Source organism: Schistocerca piceifrons, chromosome 7, assembly GCF_021461385.2.
Source record: "Schistocerca piceifrons isolate TAMUIC-IGC-003096 chromosome 7, iqSchPice1.1, whole genome shotgun sequence".
Lineage (NCBI taxonomy): Eukaryota > Metazoa > Arthropoda > Insecta > Orthoptera > Acrididae > Schistocerca > Schistocerca piceifrons.
Window position 1 is genome coordinate 153836113 of NC_060144.1, and position 23870 is coordinate 153859982.

Sequence of the window (23870 nt, forward strand, 5' to 3'; positions counted from 1 at the left end):
AACTACTCACACCGACTTGTACTTACAAGCTAATAGTTGTCACCATTCGGCTCAGCGTGAAGGGGTACTTCGTACCTTGGTACACAGGGCACATGTCATTTCTGACGCTGAGACTTTGCCAGCTGAGCTGTCCCATCTTGAAGTTACATTTCGTCAAAATGGTTATAGTGATAGACAGATTGAATGTGCGTTGCGCTATCGGGTGATTGATGATAATTCTGAGTCAACACCTAAGTCTACTGCCTTTTTGCCTTACGTAGGAAACACGTCCAATAAGATCGGTCATATTTTACGGAAATACGATGTGAAATGTGTTTTCCGACCTCCATCTAAAATTAGAGCACTTTTGAGTTCCGTTAAGGATGATCTTGGACTGCGTAAGGCGGGTGTATATCGTGTTCCTTGTAGCTGCGGCATGGCATATATTGGTCAAACTATCAGGACCGTGGAGGACAGATGTACTGAACATAAATGGCACACACGATTACAGCAGCCAAATAGATCTGCTATTGCCGGACATTGCTTGGATACTGGTCACCCCATGTTATATAATAACACCGAGATACTGGCATGCACGTCCAGCTATTGGGACAGTGTCATTAGGGAGGCAGTTGAGATTAAATTAGAGAGCAACCTCGTTAACAGGGATGGAGGTTTCTGTTTAAATTCTGTTTGGAATCTGGCTCTCTCCCTTGTCAAAAAGCAGAGGAACAGAGTCAATGCTGCCTCACCTGCGAATTCGTAGTCTCACTATCGATAGCTCTGACTTTGGTCATCTTTGGTGGCACTAGTGTTCAGTGTGTGTGTGTGTGTGTGTGTGTGTGTGTGTGTGTGTGTGTGTTATCTTTCCTGCTTCTGTCGGAGAACCGAGGTATTAAATTTGCATGTACGCCGCCTGTCCATTGCAGTTTGCCTTGAAAATGGCGGGGTGTTCTCCCGCCGAAATATCGGCGGTCGCTGAAAGTGTTACCTGGCTGAATTCCCGGAAGTTATTTGAACAATGACGTCGCACATCATAATGTGGGCATATGATTCTCGCGACTGCTCTGTGACAAAATGACACTTACGACTAAGACCGTGCAGGGTAGCGGCCCACGCCCAGTAAGACTGATGGGGCTGTTTCTTGCATTGATAGAACTCGACCCTAGCTGCCAAAACATGCATGCAGCGGTGATAATATGAAAACAGCAATGAACAGAATGCGTCAAAAGACAAGGACGAGGGTTCATGCAATGGCACTGGCTGCCTCAAAACTTGATACAGCAAGAGAGATATCCAAGACAAGAAAAGAGCACGAGATACCTCCACATTGGCAACATGAAATGCCTGGAAATGCTGCCGAAGGTGATGTTCATATGCGTCCCAATCCTCTGCCATTTCGTCATATGGGGGAAAGGGAGGAGGGAACGGCGCTGGAGCAGACTGCGTGGAGAGCACTTGTTTCATGGTTGCCATGAACTCTGTCTGCTGCTCAACCAAAACCTGCACTAAATCCTCCATGCTGTGGATAAGCTGCGAAACCGGAACGATGACGCAACACACAAAAGAACGACCCTACTCATTGCCAATTGTGTGTTAACATGATTCACGTTGTCCGTCGCACTTCACATAGTGTAGACCGGGAACTGTCTGCTAGGCATGCCCGATGAAAAACTGACTGGGCATGGCCCGTGCTGGCTGAGTTGTTGTTGTTGTTGTGCCGGCACAAGGCGCGGGCCGAATTCTCGCGTGCCCTCTGCTGGACGGGACTTTACTTGTGGCAACTACTGTCCGTGACGCCCCATGCTGATGTGCGCGTCCCGCGATCTTTCTGGTGGCTACTGCAAACCCCAGATGCGTTGAGTCAAATATATCAACCAACCAAAATCTGGAAAGTGTTTCTTTTTCTGTGTTTATTATTGACATGGCTCTTTTGTCATGAAATGCATATATTCTTATTCCAGAGCGGACACATAATAACACTGATTTGCAGTGGCACTTGAATGTTGCCTCTCAGTGACAAATATGTATTCAAGCAGAATGCGATGTAAGTTCATAAAAACCGAACAGCACAGCCATCAAACTACTGAAAATTGGACCATAACTCACTGTCTGGTGCAGTCTGATGGCTGGCAGCATGTGGTGTTGTTGATTGGCATGTAATGGTTAGATAGCCTTAACATGCTGCTGTAAAGTGTAAACTTAGTGGTTTTGGTTTGTGTACATTTCTTGCAGGTTATCCAAGTAAGAACTCCTGTTGATGATGGCATTATTTGGAATAGAGCCACTTGCTAACTAAAATAGCAAAGTCTGTTGGTTCTCTGATAATCAGGGAGTCTTGGATGTTGAGACTAAGCAAATTCAGCAAGTGAGAAAGCAAAACAGGGTGGTGTACTGTGGGCTATGGCAGCAGGAAGGTGAATGCACTTAACAGACATTCACACAGTTGTTAAGGAAAAGTGCTACTTATGTGATTGAAGAGGAAACAGAGAAGTAGACTCATTGAAAATATGGGCAGGAAAGCAATGAACCCTGAGCATTGGAAAATGACTTCTCAGGGATGAGGTGTTGCTTTGGTCTGATCTCAGAAGAAATTGCAGCAAGCAGTGATTTGATGGTATTGGCCTGTATCAGTATTTTACTAGTGGTACTATTGTCCTAAGGCAAAACCACCAGACAGTTTTTAAAAAAACTTTTATAGAACCTCCAAAAGTTATAATTTTCACATTCAGAAGATGACAGGAGGAGGTATAGTTGATACTACTATGACAGAAAGCAATTTTATCTTCATTAGTTGGTGGTAAATTTTGAGATGAGTACAGAATGTACAGTTGATGATGGTTTGTACATGAAGTGGTGTTCTAACTTGGAAAAACATAAAATAGATGCAAAAAATGGTTTTAGTATTTTGCCTGACTTCATTTTCAAATATATTTGACACAACATAGCCATTGCACTAAATTTAAAATATGTTCATCAGTCATGCATGTTCTGAAAGTACACAAGAGACTCCTACGACACTTTAGGAACACATGCATAATATATGGCAACTATATTATATTTTACCGCTTGCTTGTTAGTCACACGAAGTACAAACATATGACAGTGTTAATTGGTATTGTTTTAAATATATATTTAGATTGTGAAAGGTAATAGTAATTTGGAATGGGTGTCAGACAAATTAAAATTTCTTGTGAGAAGACTTTATTTCTGCTGAGACTCTGCATCCTTTTTATTTAAACTACTGTTGGTCATTTTTGCATATGCAGCCATCTTTAAGCAGACAAGTTCATGAATATATGTATCTAATAGTACAGCATCCTCCAAAACAAAGCACAGTACATGTTCTGATTCATGCTGATGAACAAACGGTAGGTGGGTGCAGTGACCAAATAAACTAGTGTACAGTCTCAGCAGAAATGATGTCATCTATCAAGAAATTTCAAAGGACTGTGGAACTAAACCTGAGGAAACAAATAAGCTGAAACTTGTCTAAAAATTGATAATATGCTGTATTCAGATGTTGGCCCTTACTCCTGTAATATTAATACATATCAGTATTCACTCTTTGCATACTATAACTTGTTCTCAGTTAAAAGCAGCATTTGCGTACTAACTTTTTTTTTGTATGAAACTTTAGAATTATCTGAGATTACTTTTGTGCCCTAACAGAGAACTTAATTTCAGCTTAATGTACCTATTCATTGAATATTTCACGCTATTAAATTACTAATCCTCTCAATTTAGTCCATCAGAATGGAAGTTGCATGTAGTTGGATTTAGAGAAATTACGGGCAAAGGTTAAACCAATTGTAAATAACTCTCTGGAGAATTATGTGCCGAGTAAGTGGATCAGGGATGGCAAAGACTAACCATGGTTTAATAACATTGTTTGGAACATACTGAGGAAGCAGGGATTGTTGCACTCTTGGTTTAGAAAAGAATGTGCAAATGTCAGTGAACAAAAGTTATGAGAAATTTGTGTGTCTGTAAAAAGATACCTTATCAAAAGATCTTGTCGAGAACCTGAGAAAATTCTGGTCCCATGTAAAATCACTAAGTGGGTCAAGGCTTGTACCCATTAACTTCTTGACCAATTTGAAGTAGTTAGCAACAGGCATCCTTGGCATAGAGCAGTGATGGAGTTGAAGTTGAAATTGCCTGGTCCAGATGGAATCCAAATTCAGTTTTACGGAGAGAACTTTATGGCAATGTCCCCTCACTTCACTTACATTTATTGTGAATCTCTCATGCAGTCCAAAGTCCCAAGCGACTGGAAAAAAGCACAGGAGACTCTTGTATATCAGAAGGGTAAATGAGAAGTGGACCCACATAATTACAGACCTATCCTTAATTTGTTTGATGTAGAATTCATGAACATATTTTGAGTTTGAATATGACAAATTTCCTTGAGACAGATAAGCTTCTTTTCACAAATCAGCACGGATTTAGAAAGTACTGATCACGTGAAACTAAGCTTGCCCTCTTCTCACTTATTCTGCAAACCATGGATGGAAGACAACAGGCAGATTCCATATTCCTAGGTTTTTGGAAAGTCTTTCACACAGGCTTCTAAAGAATGTCTGAGCTCATGGAACAGGTCGCCAGATATGTGATCGATTTGAAAACTTCCTATGTAATTGAATCCAGTACGTTGTCCTTGATGCAAGTTTTCATCAAAGACAAGAGTATCGTCAGGAGTACCCAGGGAAGTGTGTCAGGACTGCTCTAATTCTCTACATACAGAAATGATATGATGGACTTGGTGAACAGCAATTTGTGGCTGTTTGCTGATGATGCTGTGATGTATGGAATAGTGTTGTTGTTGAGTGATACAAGAAGACTTACACAAAATTTGTACGTGGTGTAATGAGTGGCAGCTTGCTCTAAATGTAGAAAAACGTAAGCTAATGCAGATGAATGGGAAAAACAATCCCATGATGTTCAAAAAAAGCATTGTTAATGCTGCTTGACACAGTAATGCCAATTAAATATCTAGGCATAATGCTGCAAAGCGATCTGAAATGGAATGAGCACATAAGGGTAGTAGTAGGAAACTTTATTGGGAGAATTTTGGGTAAGTGTAGTTTATAGTGCTTGAGTGGTTGGGATTCCCAAGAGGTCAGATTAAAGGAAGATATCAAAGCAAGTCTGTGGTGGGCTGCTAGATTTGTTACCAGTAAGTTTGATTAACTTGCAATTATTACGGATATGCTCTGTGAACTGGAAGAAAGATCATGTTCTTTTCATGAAACATGAAACACTGTTGAGAAAATTTAAACAGCTGGCATTTGAAGCTGACTGCAGAATACTTCTACTGCCTCCAGTGTACATTTAGTGTAAGGACCACAAAGAGAAGACAAATTTGGGCCTGTACAGAGGCAAATAGACAGTTGTTTTTTTCCTTGCTCTATTTGTGAGTGGAACAGGGCATTAAATGATTGGTAGTAGCACAAGGCAACCTCTGCCATGCAGCATACAGTGGCTTGAGGAGTATGTACGTAGATGTAGGGGTAAGCATAGGTTAGTTCTCCAAACATCCATAATAATACTGTTAAAAACACTTATTAGATTTCATTCAAGATATTCTGTCCTCCTTTTTACCACAATACATGAACTAGATCATTTCATGACAATGTGCTCATGTTCATGATTCTTTACGTGGCTTATGAGTTTATGAACTTACAAAGAATTTTGTCTGGCGATGTAAACTTCCTGTAAGTATTTTTGGCATATTGTTCATGAATGAATGCCTGGAATTTCTATTTTGTTACAGGAATATTCACTCACTGTTTTATCCATTGTGTCCACTGGTCATTTTGTGGGATTCTAATGATGAAAATGTGTGACATATATTTATGATCTTCATTTGCCGAAGTGTCATAATGGAGCTCAGAGGGTAGAAGAGTAACTTTCACTTTTTTATTTTATTTTAAGAGAAAGGTGGGTGGCAGTGGTGGTGGCGGGAGGGGGGGGGGGGGGGGGGGGAGACATAAAAGGAAAGGGGGGCCCTCAGTTAAAGCAAACACTAATGGCCATTATTCTTAGCAGTTATAAAATGAAGTTTGTCACAGATTTCAGTTTTATTTCTCTTCGTTATTCATTTGAGGTTATACCCATGTTTGAAAAGTTAAAATGATAATACTTTTCTGAAGGTAACCGTCTGGAGTGTTGGCTTGTATGGTGATGAAACAAAGACAACACAATATTCAGACAAGAAGAGAATAGAAGCTTTTGAAATGTGATGCTAGGGAAGAATACTGAAGATGAGATGGGTAGATTGAATGTCCAGTGAGAAGGTATTGATCTGAATTGGAGAGAAAAGGAATGGTTGCATTCTGAGTTATCAAGCAATCATCAGTTTGATAATGGAGGGAAGTGTCGATGGGGGTACAAACTGTAGAGATAGAAGGCTCAAATACAGTAATCATATTCAAATGGATGTAGGTTGCTGTAGTTAGGCAAAGATTAAGAATCTTGCATAGGATAGACTAGTGTGGAGAGCTGCATTGAAACATTCTTCAGACTGAAGACCACAACAGTAACAACAACAGTCATTATATGATAGGAAAACACAGCTGTGGTAGAGGCAAGCGACCATTCAGATTTGGCAAAGCTTGAAAATATGGAACAGTCTTGATCACACAATTGAAACTTTCATCATCAGATAAAAATTAATGACAACAAATAAATGTGTAGATACTAATACAGATATGCACAGGAGTGGTGCATATACAGAATTTTCAATTTTTACAATTAATCCCATACTTACTTTAGTAAAAGGTTCACTAAAGTGAGCTCATAGATGGATGCAATACAGATCCCATCTCATATAGGTGTATTTGACAGTGCCGCTGTCTGTTCAAAGAGAACCATTGCCAAACTGACTTTGGGATAAGGTATCTGAGAAGTAAACAAAGGCTGGTATGTGGCACTAGCATTGCCCATAGAAATGAAATCGTGTATGCCTATATGAGAGGAGACCTGTGTTTTATTCAGTCTGTTTGCTCACTTTCATGAGCCATTCACTAAAGTTTGATTTAGATGTATGATATTAATTGTAGAAATTGAAAATTCTGTTATTGCTCACTGCTGTGCAGTGATTTGTTCTCATTAATTTCTTTGAACACTTTATCCCACAACTTCTATCTGATGATGAAATTTTGAAATGCATAATGCTTAATAAAGAATTGTGTGATCATAGCTTTTCTATATATCCAAGTTGTAACAACAACAGCTTTTGTAGAAAATTAATAACTGTTGATAATTCAATTTGTTATCTGTCCTGCTGGTGCTTCTCCAATGGGCTTACATATATCAAAAACCCTGTGACTTGGTATTATGTTATCTGATTGTACTGTCTGATGTGGACTCCTGCTTTATATTAGCAAATTATATTATAGCTCCTCAAAGGATGTTTGGCCCTCATGTCTTGAAAGAAGTACTGCAGCACTTATAAAAAATTGATAAATCACTTATGCTTTTCTGGTTGTTTCTAGGTTTTTCTTTACCCGAGTCCTTTTCTTTAATAATCAGCTTGTGGATTTCTGATGGCTGCAAGGAAATAGTATATTTCACAATAGCTGCAGAATGATAATGGGTCCTATCTGAGAGTCTGAGAATGATTCTTTAAACTATTATGAGCAAAAAGAAAGTTGTTTTATACAAGCAGTAAGAGTTTTCATTTTTGTTAATAAGTGCAACAGCTGGAGGGTAAAATTACTGTAGGTAATGGAATATGTTTTATACCTATAGACTGATGCGTTGCATTCTTTATATTGAAAATATCTTAAATGAAAATTTTCAGCAAAAAAACAGGTCAAGGGTTATTATTCTTTTATGAAATACTATCTGAGCCTTTATGGTGTCTTACTTGGAAGTTTGCCATTGATAACTTTGCATTACTTAATGTGTTTTCATATATATTGTGTGTACAAGTTGTACTTCACCTGTTGCTGTGTTATTTATGGAAACTAGAAAAGTCTCCTTGTGTTTATTTTTCCACTCAAAGTATTGTGATTGCTTTTGACGCTTTGCAGCAAGCAGTGCAAGTGACTTGTCTGTACCGCCAACACCCAATCTGAAGAAGGGAAAAATAAACACTAACCCTGATGCCACAAATGTTGGAGATTCTTCAGTGGTAACAATAGATCACGATGATGAAAATAAGAACAAAGCAGAAAGCGTGCGGGAAAAGAAGAAGAGAGAATCAAAAGCTGATCTTTACAGGTAAAAATTCCCTCATGCATATCTGGATAATGAAGTTTTACTGACACACAGTGTGATTGTTAAGACATGCTGTTTCAGTTTGAATGTAATAAGCTTCAGTATTTTAGTAACAATACTCTTCTATGGTAACCCAAAATGAATAAACTTGTATTACATTGAAATAGATGATATAATGAAGAAATGTGGTGGAAACTGCATTATCTTTCATGTAATTGGTGAATAATTAAATGATGTACCACAATACAACACTGATAGGATGAAACAGGTTTCAAATTTCTGCCCTGCCATACTGATGTGGACTTTCAAACAGTGAAAAGTCCAGGTTGGAATGTCAACAATATTATGAAAAAGATAAACTGCTACTGAGAATAAAGATGGCGTGTTGAGTTACAGACAGCCACAACAAAAAGACTGTTACATATCGAGTTTTCAGCCAAAGCCTTCTTCAGAAAAGAAATCACATACACAAGCACACATGACCGCTATATCCGGCTGCTGCAAACAGAATGCAACTTTTAGGTTGAACAAAATCAGCAATCCAGAGTGAACACTCTGAGAATCCTGTGGCTTTGCTGGAACACCTTTTTCATTTTGAAAGTTAGTAAAATTAATAAATGTTTTTTTCTAAAAAGTAAGAAAAACTTGTTATATTCATCAATTACTTCAATTTTAAATCATACCAATAATACAGAAACTATAATAAAATTAAAAAACAAAATAATCATAATTTATTTCAAATGTACTTAATAATTATTTTTCACTTAACACATAAAAGAAAAGTGGAATCAAGTTTTCAATAGCTTCAGAGATTTTGTGCCCTTCAATTACAAATCTTCTTGTTGTCAGGTACAGTAGTAGAAAGTTGAATTCTGATATCTGGTAGGGTGTCAAGCCTGTTTCTGAACATTGTATTCATTGCTGTTTTTTTTTTGTCATCAGTCTACTGACTGGTTTGATGTGGCCCACCACGAATTCCTTTCCTGTGCTAACCTCTTCATCTCAGAGTAGCACTTGCAACCTACGTCCTCAATTATTTGCTTGACGTATTCCAATCTCTGCCTTCCTCTACAGCTTTTGCCCTCTACAGCTCCCTCTAGTACCATGGAAGTCATTCCCTCATGTCTTAGCAGATGTCCTATTATCCTGTCTCTTCTCCTTATCAGTGTTTTCCACATATTCCTTTCCTCTCCGATTCTGCATAGAACCTCTTCATTCCTTACCTTATCAGTCCACCTAATTTTCAACATTCGTCTATAGCACCACATCTCAAATGCTTCAATTCTCTTCTGTTCCGGTTTTCCCACAGTCCATGTTTCACTACCATACAATGCTGTACTCCAGACGTACATCCTCAGAAATTTCTTCCTCAAATTAAGGCCAGTATTTGATATTAGTAGACTTCTCTTGGCCAGAAATGCCTTTTTTGCCATAGCGAGTCTGCTTTTGATGTCCTCCTTGCTCCGTCTGTCACTGGTTATTTTACTGCCTAGGTAGCAGAATTCCTTAACTTCATTGACTTCGTGACCATCAATCCTGACGTTAAGTTTCTCGCTGTTCTCATTTCTACTACTTCTCATTGCCTTCGTCTTTCTCCGATTTACTCTCAAACCATACTGTGTACTCATTAGACTGTTCATTCCGTTCAGCAGATCATTTAATTCTTCTTCACTTTCACTCAGGATAGCAATGTCATCAGCAAACCGTATCATTGATATCCTTTCACCTTGTATTTTAATTCCACTCCTGAACCTTTCTTTTATTTCCATCATTGCTTCCTCGATGTACAGATTGAAGAGTAGGGGCAAAAGGCTACAGCCTTGTCTTACACCCTTCTTAATACGAGCACTTCGTTCTTGTTGCATTGCCGTATTATAAGAAAATCCTGCTTCACACAATTAAAACAATAATAGCTTGTTCTAATCAACTCAGCTTCTTCTGATAAATCTACCCAGAAATTACATAATGGCTAATCTTTGTACTTTTGATTATATTAGAGTCACTTGTTAACTCAGATTTTCATCAATTAGGTTTTTATAGTCTCTTACACTTAAAGCCTTAGCTGTTATGGAAAGTGGATTTTGAGCCTTGGAATTATTCTCACAGATCTTTGGAAAGTATTGCAGAAGAGTTTTTCCCAAGTTAAGTAAGTGCTTTGTGAACAGCTTAGAAACTACTTCACATATTTTAAAAAAAAATTCAGTCAAACATCCACATAATGCAAGAAAACAATTAAAATTGTTTTCTTGAACTGAATAAATCAAAAATTTTAATTTTCTCACAAAAGATGCAATTTTGTCTCTTGTATTAAAAATTGTAACACTATTTCCTTGCAATGATTAATTTTGCTGCACTTTGTAAAAATGTCTGCAAAATATTTAACTTTTATCAACAATAAAGGATTTCTTAAAATTTCAATAAAATTTTGTACTGAATTATGCTGCATATTACGGGAGTCCAGTAACTCAGTAATAAAGCCTTTCTAGTGCTTTTCCTCTGGATAGCCATCTCACTTTTGTATGTAATAAAAGTGCATTGTGTTCACTACCTATTTCGTTGCACAAAATTTTGCACAATCTGGACTGCAGTGGTTGAGATTTTACACAGTTTATTATTTTGAGCATTTCAGATGTATTTCAAATCACTAGGCACTATGTTTTGTTACTAGAGATTGCCTAAGCAAATACAATGACTGCTGCTGCTTCTTGTAGCTGCTCATATCATAAATGGTACAGCTCCCTTGATTTTTCCTATCAGATCTGAAGTACTATCTTTGCAAATATCGATACACTTCTTCCAACGATCTCATGTTTTATAGTGTAATCATTAATTCAGTGAAATATATCTTCACCTGTTGCTTTTTCATGTAAATATGTGGTCATGAATAAATCTTTTTCAATACTTTTATTAAATATGCATCGAACAAATACTAATAGTTCAGCTAGTCCTGTGATATCTGTGGATTTGTCTATTTTTTAGTGCATAATCACTTCAAAGTCTAAATTGATAAATCAACTCCTTCCTTATGGCAGCAAAACGAGCTTTGATGTGTAATGAAACAGTATTATTAGAAAATTGTACCACTTCTATTGTTGTGGCAGTCTGCTCATTAATAATGCACTACACTGTGTCTTTTACACATGGCTTAACAAGTTTTTCTCCAGTTGAATGAACTTAACAATTAAGCGCAATACAGCAGCTAACACAGTAAGATGCATAAATTACATTTTCATGTTTGGTTTTTGCAAAAGTAATTATTTGATGTTTAGATTTTTCTATTGAGTCACACTGGCTTTTAAAAAAGTTAATGTCTTTTCCTTTATGATCAGCATGCATTGTTTCTAAGTGCTTACAAAGTTAGGCTGGGTCAAAGAATTGTTCGTAAGTTCTGTTTGACATAAAACACAGGAGCCTCTGACATGGCAGTACACATGAATCCAATGTTTAACACGTTTGCTTTGGCTGATGCTTATAAGCGTTTCCGCAATCAACATGCCAGTGCCGCTAATGCTTACAAGTGTTTCCGTGATCAACAAGCCAGTGCAGGTAAAGCTTATAAGTGCCGCGTCCACTAGCTGAGTACTCATTTTAGTTTGTTCGGCTGTGCACTCGTGTTAGTACAAGCAACCAACGAAATATCACGTAACGTTTTCCTGTCTGCAGGTGTGTGTTTTCATCTTTAGTCGTCTGTGTTGGGCATTGTTTGCAATGGTGGTGGACCAACCGACACAATATACTGACCATGAGTTACTAAGCATGTTAGAAGATAGTGATGTTGAGTTGAGAGGGGACAAACCAGAGGAGGGTGGCTGGAATTTGGAGACTGCAGAAACATACCATAGTAATGACAGTGTGGAAGCAGAACTGTCGTATACATTTCGCGACAGTTTGGAATCTGACAAAACGGATGACGATGATAAGGAAATCACCAACGATAAAAACCCATGCTCGCAGAAGTAAGCAAACCAGGTGCGACTTGGCATGTAGAACCACATGGGATGCAGTATCATCCATTTACAAAAGCAGAATGTTTGTAGATAAATCTTGCTGGCAATACGCCAATGGATTTCTTTAGGCTACTGGTTACAGATGACATACTGGAGTTCGTAGAGGATGAAACAAACAGTAATGCACACAATATATTTACGAGCGAAAATACAAAAGGGGGCTCTAGAATTAGTAATTGGAAACATGTACGTATAGGAGAAATACTAGTCTTCCTGGGTATTTCATTACATGTGGGTAATGTCAAATATGCCCAATTACAAGACTACTGCAAGAAAGACCGACTGTTCGAAAATAGAGGAATAGCAATGGGTATGGGCAGAGACAGATATTTGTTCGTCTTACGCTCACTGCATTTTGCGAAAAATGCGCTGTGTACATGGGGATGCGTGGTGATATGGGGGGAAAAGGGCATGCTGAAAAGATAGTATTACATTTGTTGGAAGAGAAGCTGCATGTTGGTCATCACGTTTACATGGACAATTTTTACAACAGCTGTGCTTTAGCTAAAACCCTGTTGAATGCAAAAACACGTTGCACCAGGACACTAAGGGTAAATAGGAGAAATACCCCTAAAGATGTGGTATGCACAAAACCGGGGAAAGGAGACACTTTTGTACGCTATTCGGACAGTGTAATGATTGGCAAATGAAAGGATAGATGAGAGGTCTCCTGTATTTCCACAGAATATCCTAATACAATTGGACATGTGTCGAATACACGCCAGCAAATAGTCTCAAAACCACTGCCAATTACCAAATATAATAGTTGTATACCTGGGACCGATAGGTAGGACCAGATGTTGTCATATTATTTATGTGACCAAAAGACTAACCGCTGGCCAAAGAAATAGAATACAAATAATTCAGGAAGTACTTCCACCAATGGATGTTGCAAAAGGTGTGCGTAACAAATATTGTAAAGACACGTGCATTGTGCAAAAGCGGGACGCAACTGAAGGGAAGAAGCAGGTTATGAGGAAGTGTGCTGAATGGGGCAAGCGTACGGATACACCATACGTGTGCATAACGTGTCCAAACAAAGCTGGATTCTCCTTTGAACTGTTGCACAATTACACATCTGTAATGTAATGAGATGTCATATCTTCAGAGAAAGATCTGTTCGTGTTTGATTTGTGAACTGTTTGTATTTGTTTTATTTGACTATTGTTACATTTATTGCTCAGAACATGAGGTTTCTGTACAGTATGTGGAATTATTTGTGGTTTGCTATAAAAACATCACGTCTAAACCTTGCAAACTTATTTGTTATATGGGATTGAGTTTCCATAGCAGCACATTGCAGATGAGTTCTGTTTCTTTTTCTCCGTTTGATAGATCTTTTGGTGTTTTCAGACTCTAATTCTTTCTCTGTTTGCAATAAATGCATATGACACTTATAAGTGTCGGACAGCTAGCATAATATAAATTCTGTAAAGGAAAAAGAATTATGTTGAAATGCTTTCTTTATGCTTTAAATAACATATTAACAAAAGTATGTAGGCCTGTAACGTGTCAATGCTAAGTAGCAGTTCAGCCTCAAGGAAGTGCAAGAAATGGAGCAATAACATATCTGCCACATGGTGTACAGACAAACAAGGGGGGGGGGGGGAGGGAATGTTGCTATGTTTGTCTTTCAGTGGTGACCTGTCAGGCATGCTCCTGCCTCATCAGTTGTGGTATAAACTGCAAATGGCAGAAACAAATTTCATGGAAGCCCTTCACAGAAACATTAATATTTTTGTTTATCCCTCAATTGACACATTCAACATGACTTCATCATGATAGTACAACATCCGTTAGATTGTTGAGGTTTGCAGCAGTCAAAAAGTGTACTGGCATGTGCTGTGTTCGAATTCAGAACATCATTCTCTGCCGATAGCTTTCTCAATATGTAAGCGTGATCATTTTTATGAGCAAGTGTGAAAACGCAATTTCAGGATACAAAATTTTATCACGTGTCATTATGTGTGTTATCATTTCAACAGTAAATCCAGCTCTCAGGTGAAATGAATTTAGGAAATTAAATTAGGAACCATTCTATTAACTATAAAATTGTTTAACATGAACCAAGTCAGTGGAGAATCAAAACATGAAACAGCTGATTCACATTTACATTTTCCACTGATTTGGTTCATCTTGAAGAATTTATTTGGCTGTATGCACCGTCAGAAGCTCAGCAGTAGACAGTGATGAAATATTATATATAAATGTGTTATTTACTAATTCCTACTCCAAACAATAAACTGTTCAGTGGGTTTCATATGGAATTTTGGTAAATTATTTGGTGCTTCATTTTTTCAGGCTTACAGTTAACCATAATTCACTCTTTTGCCAAAATTTGTGAGATTAGATCTATGTGTGTAAATTTTAGTCCCAATTACATTACATAAAAAAATCAGAGAGCCATTTAAAGCACTGAGTGTTGGTGGGTGTAACTCAGGTTCACCAAACATGGTTCAAACATATTGGCATGTATTCCATCAACTTCTACAGTACAGTTACAAACAAATGGAGATTAATTAATACTGGGATGTGGAAAATGGTCCTCTGCATTTGTGGATGTAACAACAGTCAGTTTTTATTATTTCATACCATTTATTCAGAATGATGTGGTCATGGAGTGCCTCATTTTAGTTGTATAGATTGCCAATTTTACCAAGTGAAGCGAAGTCTCCTGTACCCTACCACCATCTCCTGTCAATACTGTAACAGATATGATCAAAAAATAAGAAGTATCTCGTAATGGCACATATGAACTAAAGCAAAAATGTATGCAATGAAAATACATGTCTGCTGCCTGTCTTATTCCATGTATAAAAGAAAAATAAAATGTGAAAAAAAATTATACTACCACTCCAACATTAATTTATTTTGGTTCAGATGAGCTTATCAGCCCATTCCTTTCACAGGTACTAATCACAAGCAGGGCATCAAAGCTCAGCTTAGCATTGATTAATTTTAATTGATAAAACAATGCATACTTAAAACTTCCTGGCAGATTAAAACTGTGTGCCAGACCGAGACTCGAACTCAGGACCTTTGCCTTTCATCTTGGGCAAGTGCTCTATCACTGAGCTACCCAAGCATGATTCACAAACCATCCTCACAGCTCTACTTCCACCAGCACCTCGTCCTACCTTCCAAACATCACAGAGCTCTTCTGCAACCCTTGCAGAACTAGCAGTCCTGGAAGAAAGGATATTGTGGAGACATGGCTTAGCCATAGCCTGAGGGATGTTTCCATAATGAAATTTTCACTCTGCAGTGGAGTGTACAATGGTATGAAACTTCTTGGCAGATTAAAATTGTGCCGGACTGAGACTTAAATTTGGGATCTTTGCAAAGATCCCAAGTTTGAATCTCCATCCAGCACAGAGCTTTAATCTGCCAGGAAGTTTCATATCAGTGCTTACTCCACTGCAGAGTGAAAATTTGACTGTGGAAACACATACTTACTTTTGAATTATGTGTTATTCCTACAGATTAGCTTCCTCCACCTCTAGATGTTTGTATACTGGAGACTTAACAAGTATTTTACTGGTGTATGTTAATCATATTTGTAAAGAATGTATCGTCAATGCTGTCAACAGTATTGTGCTGCCAAAACAACTTGTCCATTGCTACACAGAATGCTGGCAACAGAGGAAGTATTTTACTGATGTATTTTAATCAGATTTATGGAGAATGTGTCATCAGTGCTGTCAACAGTACTGTGCTACCAAGACAACTACCCCATTGCTGTGAAAAATGCTGACAACAGAGGAAAGAGAACCAAAGCGGTCTTAGTTGAGTGGGTTGGATGTGTGGTGAAAAGACTTTCTGCCATCTTTATTCTACACCATACATATCAGCTGGGTTTCATGAAAGTGTATTACAGATGCATTCTTGTTGAAATGTGGTGCTTGTTTGTAGTAATGATTATGAAACAAGTTACAGGGACACTGTTGTAACTCAGTTACTCTATGTGTAGAAGGGGTGTGACATTTTGAACATCCATTTGACATGCGGGCAGGCAGACATGCAGCGTGTAACGACACTTTGGATCACATTGGTTGACAGTTGTTCCAGCAGTGATGACTTCCAACTTCTGCCAACAATTATTAATAAGAAGAAGGGTCCAAACTGGTGGCAGCGCAATATATGCTAGTTTCATAGCTGGAAAATATGCCTAATGTTATTGGCAATCACATGCACATGAGGTTTTGTGACATCAACAGTGGTCGGTTATGAAATTTACATGCGTTAAATGAGTATCATCAAAACGTTAAAAATGTTATGATATTAATAATTTTTCATGGAGCACTTATTTGCTTCCTGTGGAAAACCCGTGTTCTCAGAACACAGTTTGGGAAACCCTGAAATAGAAGACAGATAAATAGCTTTTGGAGATCAAATAGTGAAGACAACATAGGATCCAACAGCCAAAAGGATATACACCTTTATAAATCTTTTGATAACAAATGAGATATTGAATTTAACTGACAAAAGGAGAAAATGTAAAAATGCAGCAAATGAGGAAGGTATAAGAGAATATAGACATCTAAACAATGTGATTGACAGAAAGTTCAAAACTGTCAAGCAGGTATAGCTGGAGGGCAAATGCAAGGCTGTATAAACATGCACGACCAGAGGAAACATAAATGACAGCTGTAGGAAAATCAGAGACAGCCGGAGGAAAGAGAAACAGCTCTATGAATGTTAAGAGCTCAAATGCCAAGCCAGTACTAATAAAAAAAGGGAAGGCTGAATGGTAGAAGGAAGATATAGAAGGGTTGCACAAGGGAAATGAGTTTAAGGCAATATTATAGAAAGACAAGAGTAAAGTAAATAAGGGTGAGATGGGAGAATGAGATACTGGCAGAAGTAAAGCTGTGAGTACCGGGTGTGAGTCGTGCTTCAGTAGCTCAGATGGTAGAGCACTTGCCCGCGAAAGGCAAAGGTCCCGAGTTCGAGTCTTGGTCGGGCACACAGTTTTAATCTGCCAGGAAGTTTCAAGGGTGAGATGCATGATATGATACTTTGAGATACAGTAGATGACATTCCCTCAGAATTTTTGAGATCCCTGGGAGAGCCATCCATGACAAAAATTTTCCATGTGGAGCACATAACATGAGACAGGCCAAATACCCTCAGATTTGAAGAAGAATGGAATAATTACAATGTCAAAGGAAGCCAAGTGTGAATATTATTGAACTATTGGTTTAATAAGACATGGTTGCAAAACACTGACATGAATTATTTACAAAAGAATGGAAAAAACTGGTAGAGGTTGACCTAGGGCAACATCACTTCAGGTTCTGTAGAACTGCTGACCTATGACTTGTCTTTGAAGATAGGTTGAAGAGAGGTCCACCAGTGTTAGCCACATTTATATATTTAGAGAATCTTTGACAATGTTGATTGAACTATACTCTCTGAAATTCAGAGGGTGGCCGGAATAAAACAGTGAAACGTTATCCCCAACTTGTACTGAAACTGGACTGTAGATATGAGTTGAAGCATATGAAAGGAAGTAAAATGAGGATAATGGAATGTCGTCTAATCAAATCAGATGAAGCTGGGGGAATTATAGTTCGGCTGCTGGAAGAACAGCCAAATGCTTCACGGATGTGGAATGCTTTCTGTGGAGGGGACACTATGGTGCCAATCCGAGCTGTGGAATTCATAAAAGTTGCCATGGTGAGAGTTCTGCATTGTGACCCCTATAACTTAAGGTCACACATAGTCAAGCAATGGGTGACCAATGTGGCATAACAACAAACAGCCATGTAATAACATTGGCAACATAGCTGCCAGCAGTCACAGATGTTCTTTCAGCAGCTTGACTCTAGATTAATAAATGAGATACTAAAAGTAATAGGCAAGATTTGCTGTTTGGGCAGCAAAATAGCTATTGATGGCCAAAGTAGATTTGATATAAAATCCAGGAAAGCATTTTGCAAAAAGAGAAAGTTGTTAACACTGAATCTAATTTAAGTTTTAGGAAGTCTTTTCTGAAGCTATATGTCTAAAATTCACCTTAGACTCAAATGAAACATAGACAATAAAGACTTCAGACCAGTAGAGAATAGAAACTTTTGAAATGTGGTGCTACAGAAGAATGCTGAAGATGAGATGGGTAGATCAAATAACTAATGAGGAGGAAGGGGGGAGGGGGGTGGAAGACCAAATTTGTAGCAGACCTTGACCAAAAGAAGGGATTGGTTGGTGGATCACATCCTGAGAATCATTAGTTTGGTAATGAAGGGAAGTGAGGGGGTAAAGCTGTAGAGGGAGACTGAGGCTTGAAGCCAGTAAGTGGGTACAAATGGATGCATGTTACAGTAGTTATGCATAGATGAAGAAACTTGCAAAGAATAGACTAGCAGGAAGAGCTGCATCAAATTAGTCTTTGGACTGAAGACCACAACAACAAGAAGTGAATCAGTGATAACAAAACAGTAAAAATAAATGTTTTCCAGACACTTAATCAATGTTGAGAATGATGATATTATATGCCATCTCAGGAAAAAAAAGAGAAAAAAAAAATATAAAAAAAAACAAACAAACAAAACGAATCTACTGAGCAAATGACTGTTTATCTTTTCCACAGTTATTGTCTGATTCCACAACAACACCAAAGTACCCAGTGTACCACATGTCTTGTTCCAGTTTCCTCACAGAGTTAAGACTGTATTATTATACTTCTTGATATATGATGTCATGCAATTAATGAAAGTCTAGTACGGATTTTCTCACTCTTCGTTTGTGAAAAAAGAGGTTCCAGTACTGTTACCTTCCAGGGGGAAGGGTTGTTTTTGAAATTAAGACTTCTTAAAATGTTATATTAATGCTTCTCTGCTTATTTTAGAAGTGTGAATCCAACATTTGTATAGATAAAAAAGCTACATTGTACCACATCTAAAAATCTGCAGTTGTAATTTTTTTTCATCAGATGTAACATTATCGAGTATCAGTGCATACCATCACAAATCAAGCGGTGGTGGTGGTGGTGGTGGTTGTTGGGATGTTTAAGGGGGACTAAACAGCAAAGGTCATCAGTCCCCCATTCCAAAAACAGGCGAGCCGAAAATTTGCGGAGCAGGTAAAAACCAAAGAGGGAAGGAGACTCCCCCCTAGGCACTAAAAGAACACAAATGCGGCAACGAACACTACAGACAAGAAGAGTACAGATGAACACCAGGCAGAAAGAAACAGAAGAAAAGAAGATGGCCAGAGACTGGTTGACTGACCACGAGAACAAAAAAAAAGGGAAAGAGTCAACCATCCGACTACACACCAAAACAGCAACAAATTTTGAGAGACACGAGGACAAAAGACACAGAAAGGGGAGGTGTAGGATCTCCCTAAATAGAACCATAAAAAGGACTACCATGGATAAAATTTAAAACGTCATCAGCCATGGAGGCATCGTCGCATAAAACCAAAGGCAAAGTGCCTGGGAGATTAAAAGACTGCCGGAGGGTGCGCAGTCGGGGACACTCCAACAGAATGTGGGCGACCGTCAGCCGGGACCCACACCGACACGGGGGGGGGAGCCTCCTGACGCAAAAGATGGTCGTGCGTCAGGTAGATATGGCCGATGCGGAGCCGACACAGGACGACAGAGTCCCTGCGAGAAGCCCGCAGGGAGGACCGCCACACATTGGTCGTCTCCTTAACAGCCCGCAGCTTATTCGGAGATGTCATGCCACGTCACTCAGCAGCCCACATCCCAAACACCTTATGGCGCAACACCAACCGCTGATCACGAGCCGGGAGGTCGATCTCCAAAGCTGGGGCGTCGATCGCCCCTTTGGCTAGCCTGTCAACACGTTCATTCCCCGGGATGCCAACGTGACCTGGCGTCCAAACAAAGACCACCGAACGACTAGAACGGGTAATGGCGGAAACAGACTCCTGAATAGAGGAAACCAGAGGAGAAGAGGTATAAAAATGGTCGATGGCCTGGAGGCTGCTCAGGGAGTCACTGCAGATGACGATGGACGTACCTGAGCAGGAACGCATATGCTCAAGAGCGCGCAATATGGCCACCAGCTCTGCAGTAAAAATACTGCAGCCATCCGGCAAGGAGCGCTGTTCAACATGGGCAGCGTGAGCAAAAGCATAGGCAGTGCGACCATCAACCAGGGAACCATCAGTGTAGACAGTCTCACAGCCCGAAAATGAGGCGAGGAGCGCAAGAAAACGGCGACGGAGGGCCACAGGCGGAACCGAGTCCTTGGGTCTCTGTGCCAAGTCCAGACGGACGGACGGCCGGGGCAAACACCAGGGAGGCGTAGGTGCACGGACTCGGAAGGGAGGCAGAAAAGGGAATGACCCCAGTTCCGACAGCAGGGACACAAATCAAGCACTGGATTTTCTGGCATCAAGTGATTTCAATGTTTCTTTTTTTGCGTGGTGTTCAGGTTATCCCTTTTTTTTTTTTTTTTTTTTTTTTTTTTTTTTTTTTTTTTTTTTTTTTTTTTTTTTTTAATGACATGTAACATCCATATTATGTAGCAGATAAATTTTATTGATGACAGGTTTATCACTGCAGCTTATGAATAGGTTCTGCAGTGTACCTGTGTCAGTTCCAAATACCAGAGTAACAGACGATACATGCTGATACCACTCACAAGGGAACGGACCAATCCTACATGTCAGAACCTACACTGAAAGTTTTCACACAGGAAGAATACATCAAAAGAAATGTATTGTTGGAATTTTAGCTTCTAAGACACACTGTTTTTAAAAAATGTGAAATTTACTAATTTTTGCCACACAAATTACTGCTTGTAACAGCGGTTTGTACAGGCTTTGCTGCCTAGCACACAAAGTGGTGAATAAGCAGACACGCCCATGACAAGAGAATGTAGCTTGAAATACAAGGTATGCACATGTGAATTTACGCACTTAAACCACACCAAAAATGTCTCAAAGCATTAATTTGTTGAGTGGCTTGCCATCCATATCAACATTGAACTGCTGTAGATGTAATTTTACAGTAAGTGAGTAGCAGAAGAAAGAAAATAAGGCAGTGTATGACTTACATTATGGATGACTTCCATCATTTGGAACTTTAATTTGTTGACATATAATATTTTTCAACAATTCCTGTAGCACAGTAGTTGAGATGGTTTTTTGAATAATGTATATTTTACTAACAATGAAACAGTTCTTGTTTACTCTCTGTTGTAGTCACAAAAATGCTAAAGTATTTATTAGATGTTTATGATAACAGACATTTACCTTACACCGGGCAATTAATGCATTGAGCACTTCACAGCAAGTACTAGTTTTATTTAGACAGAATTGGAATGGAGTAAGAAATGTTTGTGGCCATTGTTCTGCGTATTGTGCTGTATACTTATTTGATCAAATTCATAAAATGTGATGATGGAAACTGACAATGCAAAAAGGACTGAACTATGACAATACTGTTCTGCTGATAAACATGAAATGACAAAGCACTTTTCAAAATCACTGTGTTTGGTTGAAAAATTTCTTCATCAAGGGTCTGAATCACACTCTAGTTCTGTGTGGAATCCAAATTGTTTTAAGTATCTTCAGCATCCTACTAAAGACCGAGGTGCCAGTATGTCCAGGGCAAGAGTCCAGAAAAAGCAATTGATTATTTTCTGCAACTTATAAAAAGACTTTCATAAGTAACATTGAAAATTATTATCTCTCATTTTTTCCAGTTTTCTACATTGATTACAAGATTTTCCTAGTAAACAGTCTTTTTTAAAATTTCAAGTCCTAATTTGACTTGAGGTTCCTGAAGACATATGCTGTGGAAGCAGTAATCCACTGATAGTTATCACTGATGCTGTTGTATAAAAATGTATCATAGCATTCATCAACTGCACAAACAACATTGCCCTATACTCGCTTTGAATGAAAAAGTGCAGTCTTCATGCAGATCTTGCATGAAACTTGACACTGGCTTTACACATAACATTTAGGAGGTAACAAGAAGCTTCGTCTAATTATCAGCTATGAATTTCTCTATAGTATTGCCGTGTAATGACATCTGTACACATGTACTTGGAATAAAATTTTTTAATTTTGCAACTTCCTTTTCCATATAATTTTCTGAATTCTTTCAACCAGTTTAAAGACACCTGGAACTGGTAATACTCATCTCATTTGCAGTTCAGAATGCTCATTCCTGCAGATCTCCCTCAGTAACTGTAAGCTGTCTCTGAAACAGTTCTAAATCTTTTGAATAGTTTTTCTTTCGCACTTTTGTTAAGTTTCGTTTTGGCACATATTTTGTACTTCATGTAAATCTTTCTCACATTTTTACAATTTGTGTTCAGATTTTATGAAATGAAAGTGGCTTTGCACATTGCTTAATTTTAATAGTTTTTCTCTCCTTCATTTAAACAAAAAATTCACAGCCTTGACCTTGTCACTGAAAGCTATTACTGTACATGTTTTCTTCGGGATTCAAGTAGTAGAACAATCATCATTCAAACAGTAATTCATGAAATCATCAGAGTTATTTCCTGTTTTTCCCTAATGATTCCACAATTTCTAATGAAATGTTGGGATAATTTGAATGAATGTGCAAGAAATCAACTAATAAATTGCATTCCAAGTTCTCCATATTTCATTTTTGCAAGATTGAAAACATTAATTGGATTCAACAGTACTGCGAAACTCTGAAACTTGCATGAAGACAGATGCTATTAGCAAGCATATGTGATAAGAAAACAGAGAAAATTAAATCAGTTTATCTCCACTGTTAACTCTTAGCAGTGCCATAGAGGCAACTGCTAATTATTATGAATATTAAATGACTCAAGAATTTGAGCAAATAGCAACTGTGAACAATTGTGTCAGAGAAACAATCAATGAAATCTGAAATTCACTTTACAAATTAAGATTGCATTGTGTTGTGTTATCTGTCTACCACTGTTTTGACAATAAAGATTATGTGCCTTCCATGTTGCACATCCACTGTCTGCTGCAGCTCCGGTAGAACTTATATTTCTCCAGCCACCTGCTGAGCTATGAATTTGGCAATGTTCAACATTTTTAAAAAGTATTTGCAGTGTGTCTTAGCAGCTAAAATTTTGACATTGTGTTTCTTCATTGTATTTCAGGGCAGGTTTCAGTATGTTAGCTTGGACCATTCCCTTGTCAGTATTCAACTGCAGAATGTGTACCTTATCATTCAACAGTGCAGTAGCTGTTTAGTGATAGTAGTGTTATGATGAAATAAGTGAATTTTTAATGCTGTGTATGGAATGGCATCTCTACAGTAAATTGTTGGTATTATGTTGATATATCTATCTCCTCTACTCATCCTTCTCCAAAAAAATTATTCATTATGAATACTTGTATGTCTTGTTTCAGAGGTGCTGATGGAAATTCACTACCAAAAGATGTGTTGAACAGTCTCACACAGTTTCAGAGGAACCAGAAGAAGGGCACAATTGATGTGTGGTGGCTGTATGATGATGGAGGTGAGTAGAATTATCCAATATGATTCAGTTGTAAAAGTAATACCCGGATTTTGAGAAGAAGTCACTACTAAAAAGAAGAACAGCATAATTTTGCATAAGAAAATGAGTTATAATGAAGATAATTAGTTACAACTGTACCAAACATAATACTAAACTCAGAATGTGATAACATAGAAATGAGGAGCCACACAGTGTTTGGCAT

The 23870-nt window shown here is 38.3% G+C and overlaps 1 protein-coding gene across 3 annotated transcripts in view; it reads left to right on the forward strand.

The window, feature by feature from the left end:
• LOC124804676 (bumetanide-sensitive sodium-(potassium)-chloride cotransporter) overlaps window positions 1–23870 on the forward strand; it is a 602437-nt gene that overhangs the window by 557288 nt on the left and 21279 nt on the right. For all 3 annotated transcript variants that reach the window (XM_047264921.1, XM_047264922.1, XM_047264923.1), the window contains 2 exons: window positions 8019–8208; window positions 23559–23668. In XM_047264921.1, the coding sequence (XP_047120877.1) occupies window positions 8019–8208; window positions 23559–23668 (300 nt within the window). The remainder of the gene's footprint in view (window positions 1–8018; window positions 8209–23558; window positions 23669–23870) is intronic.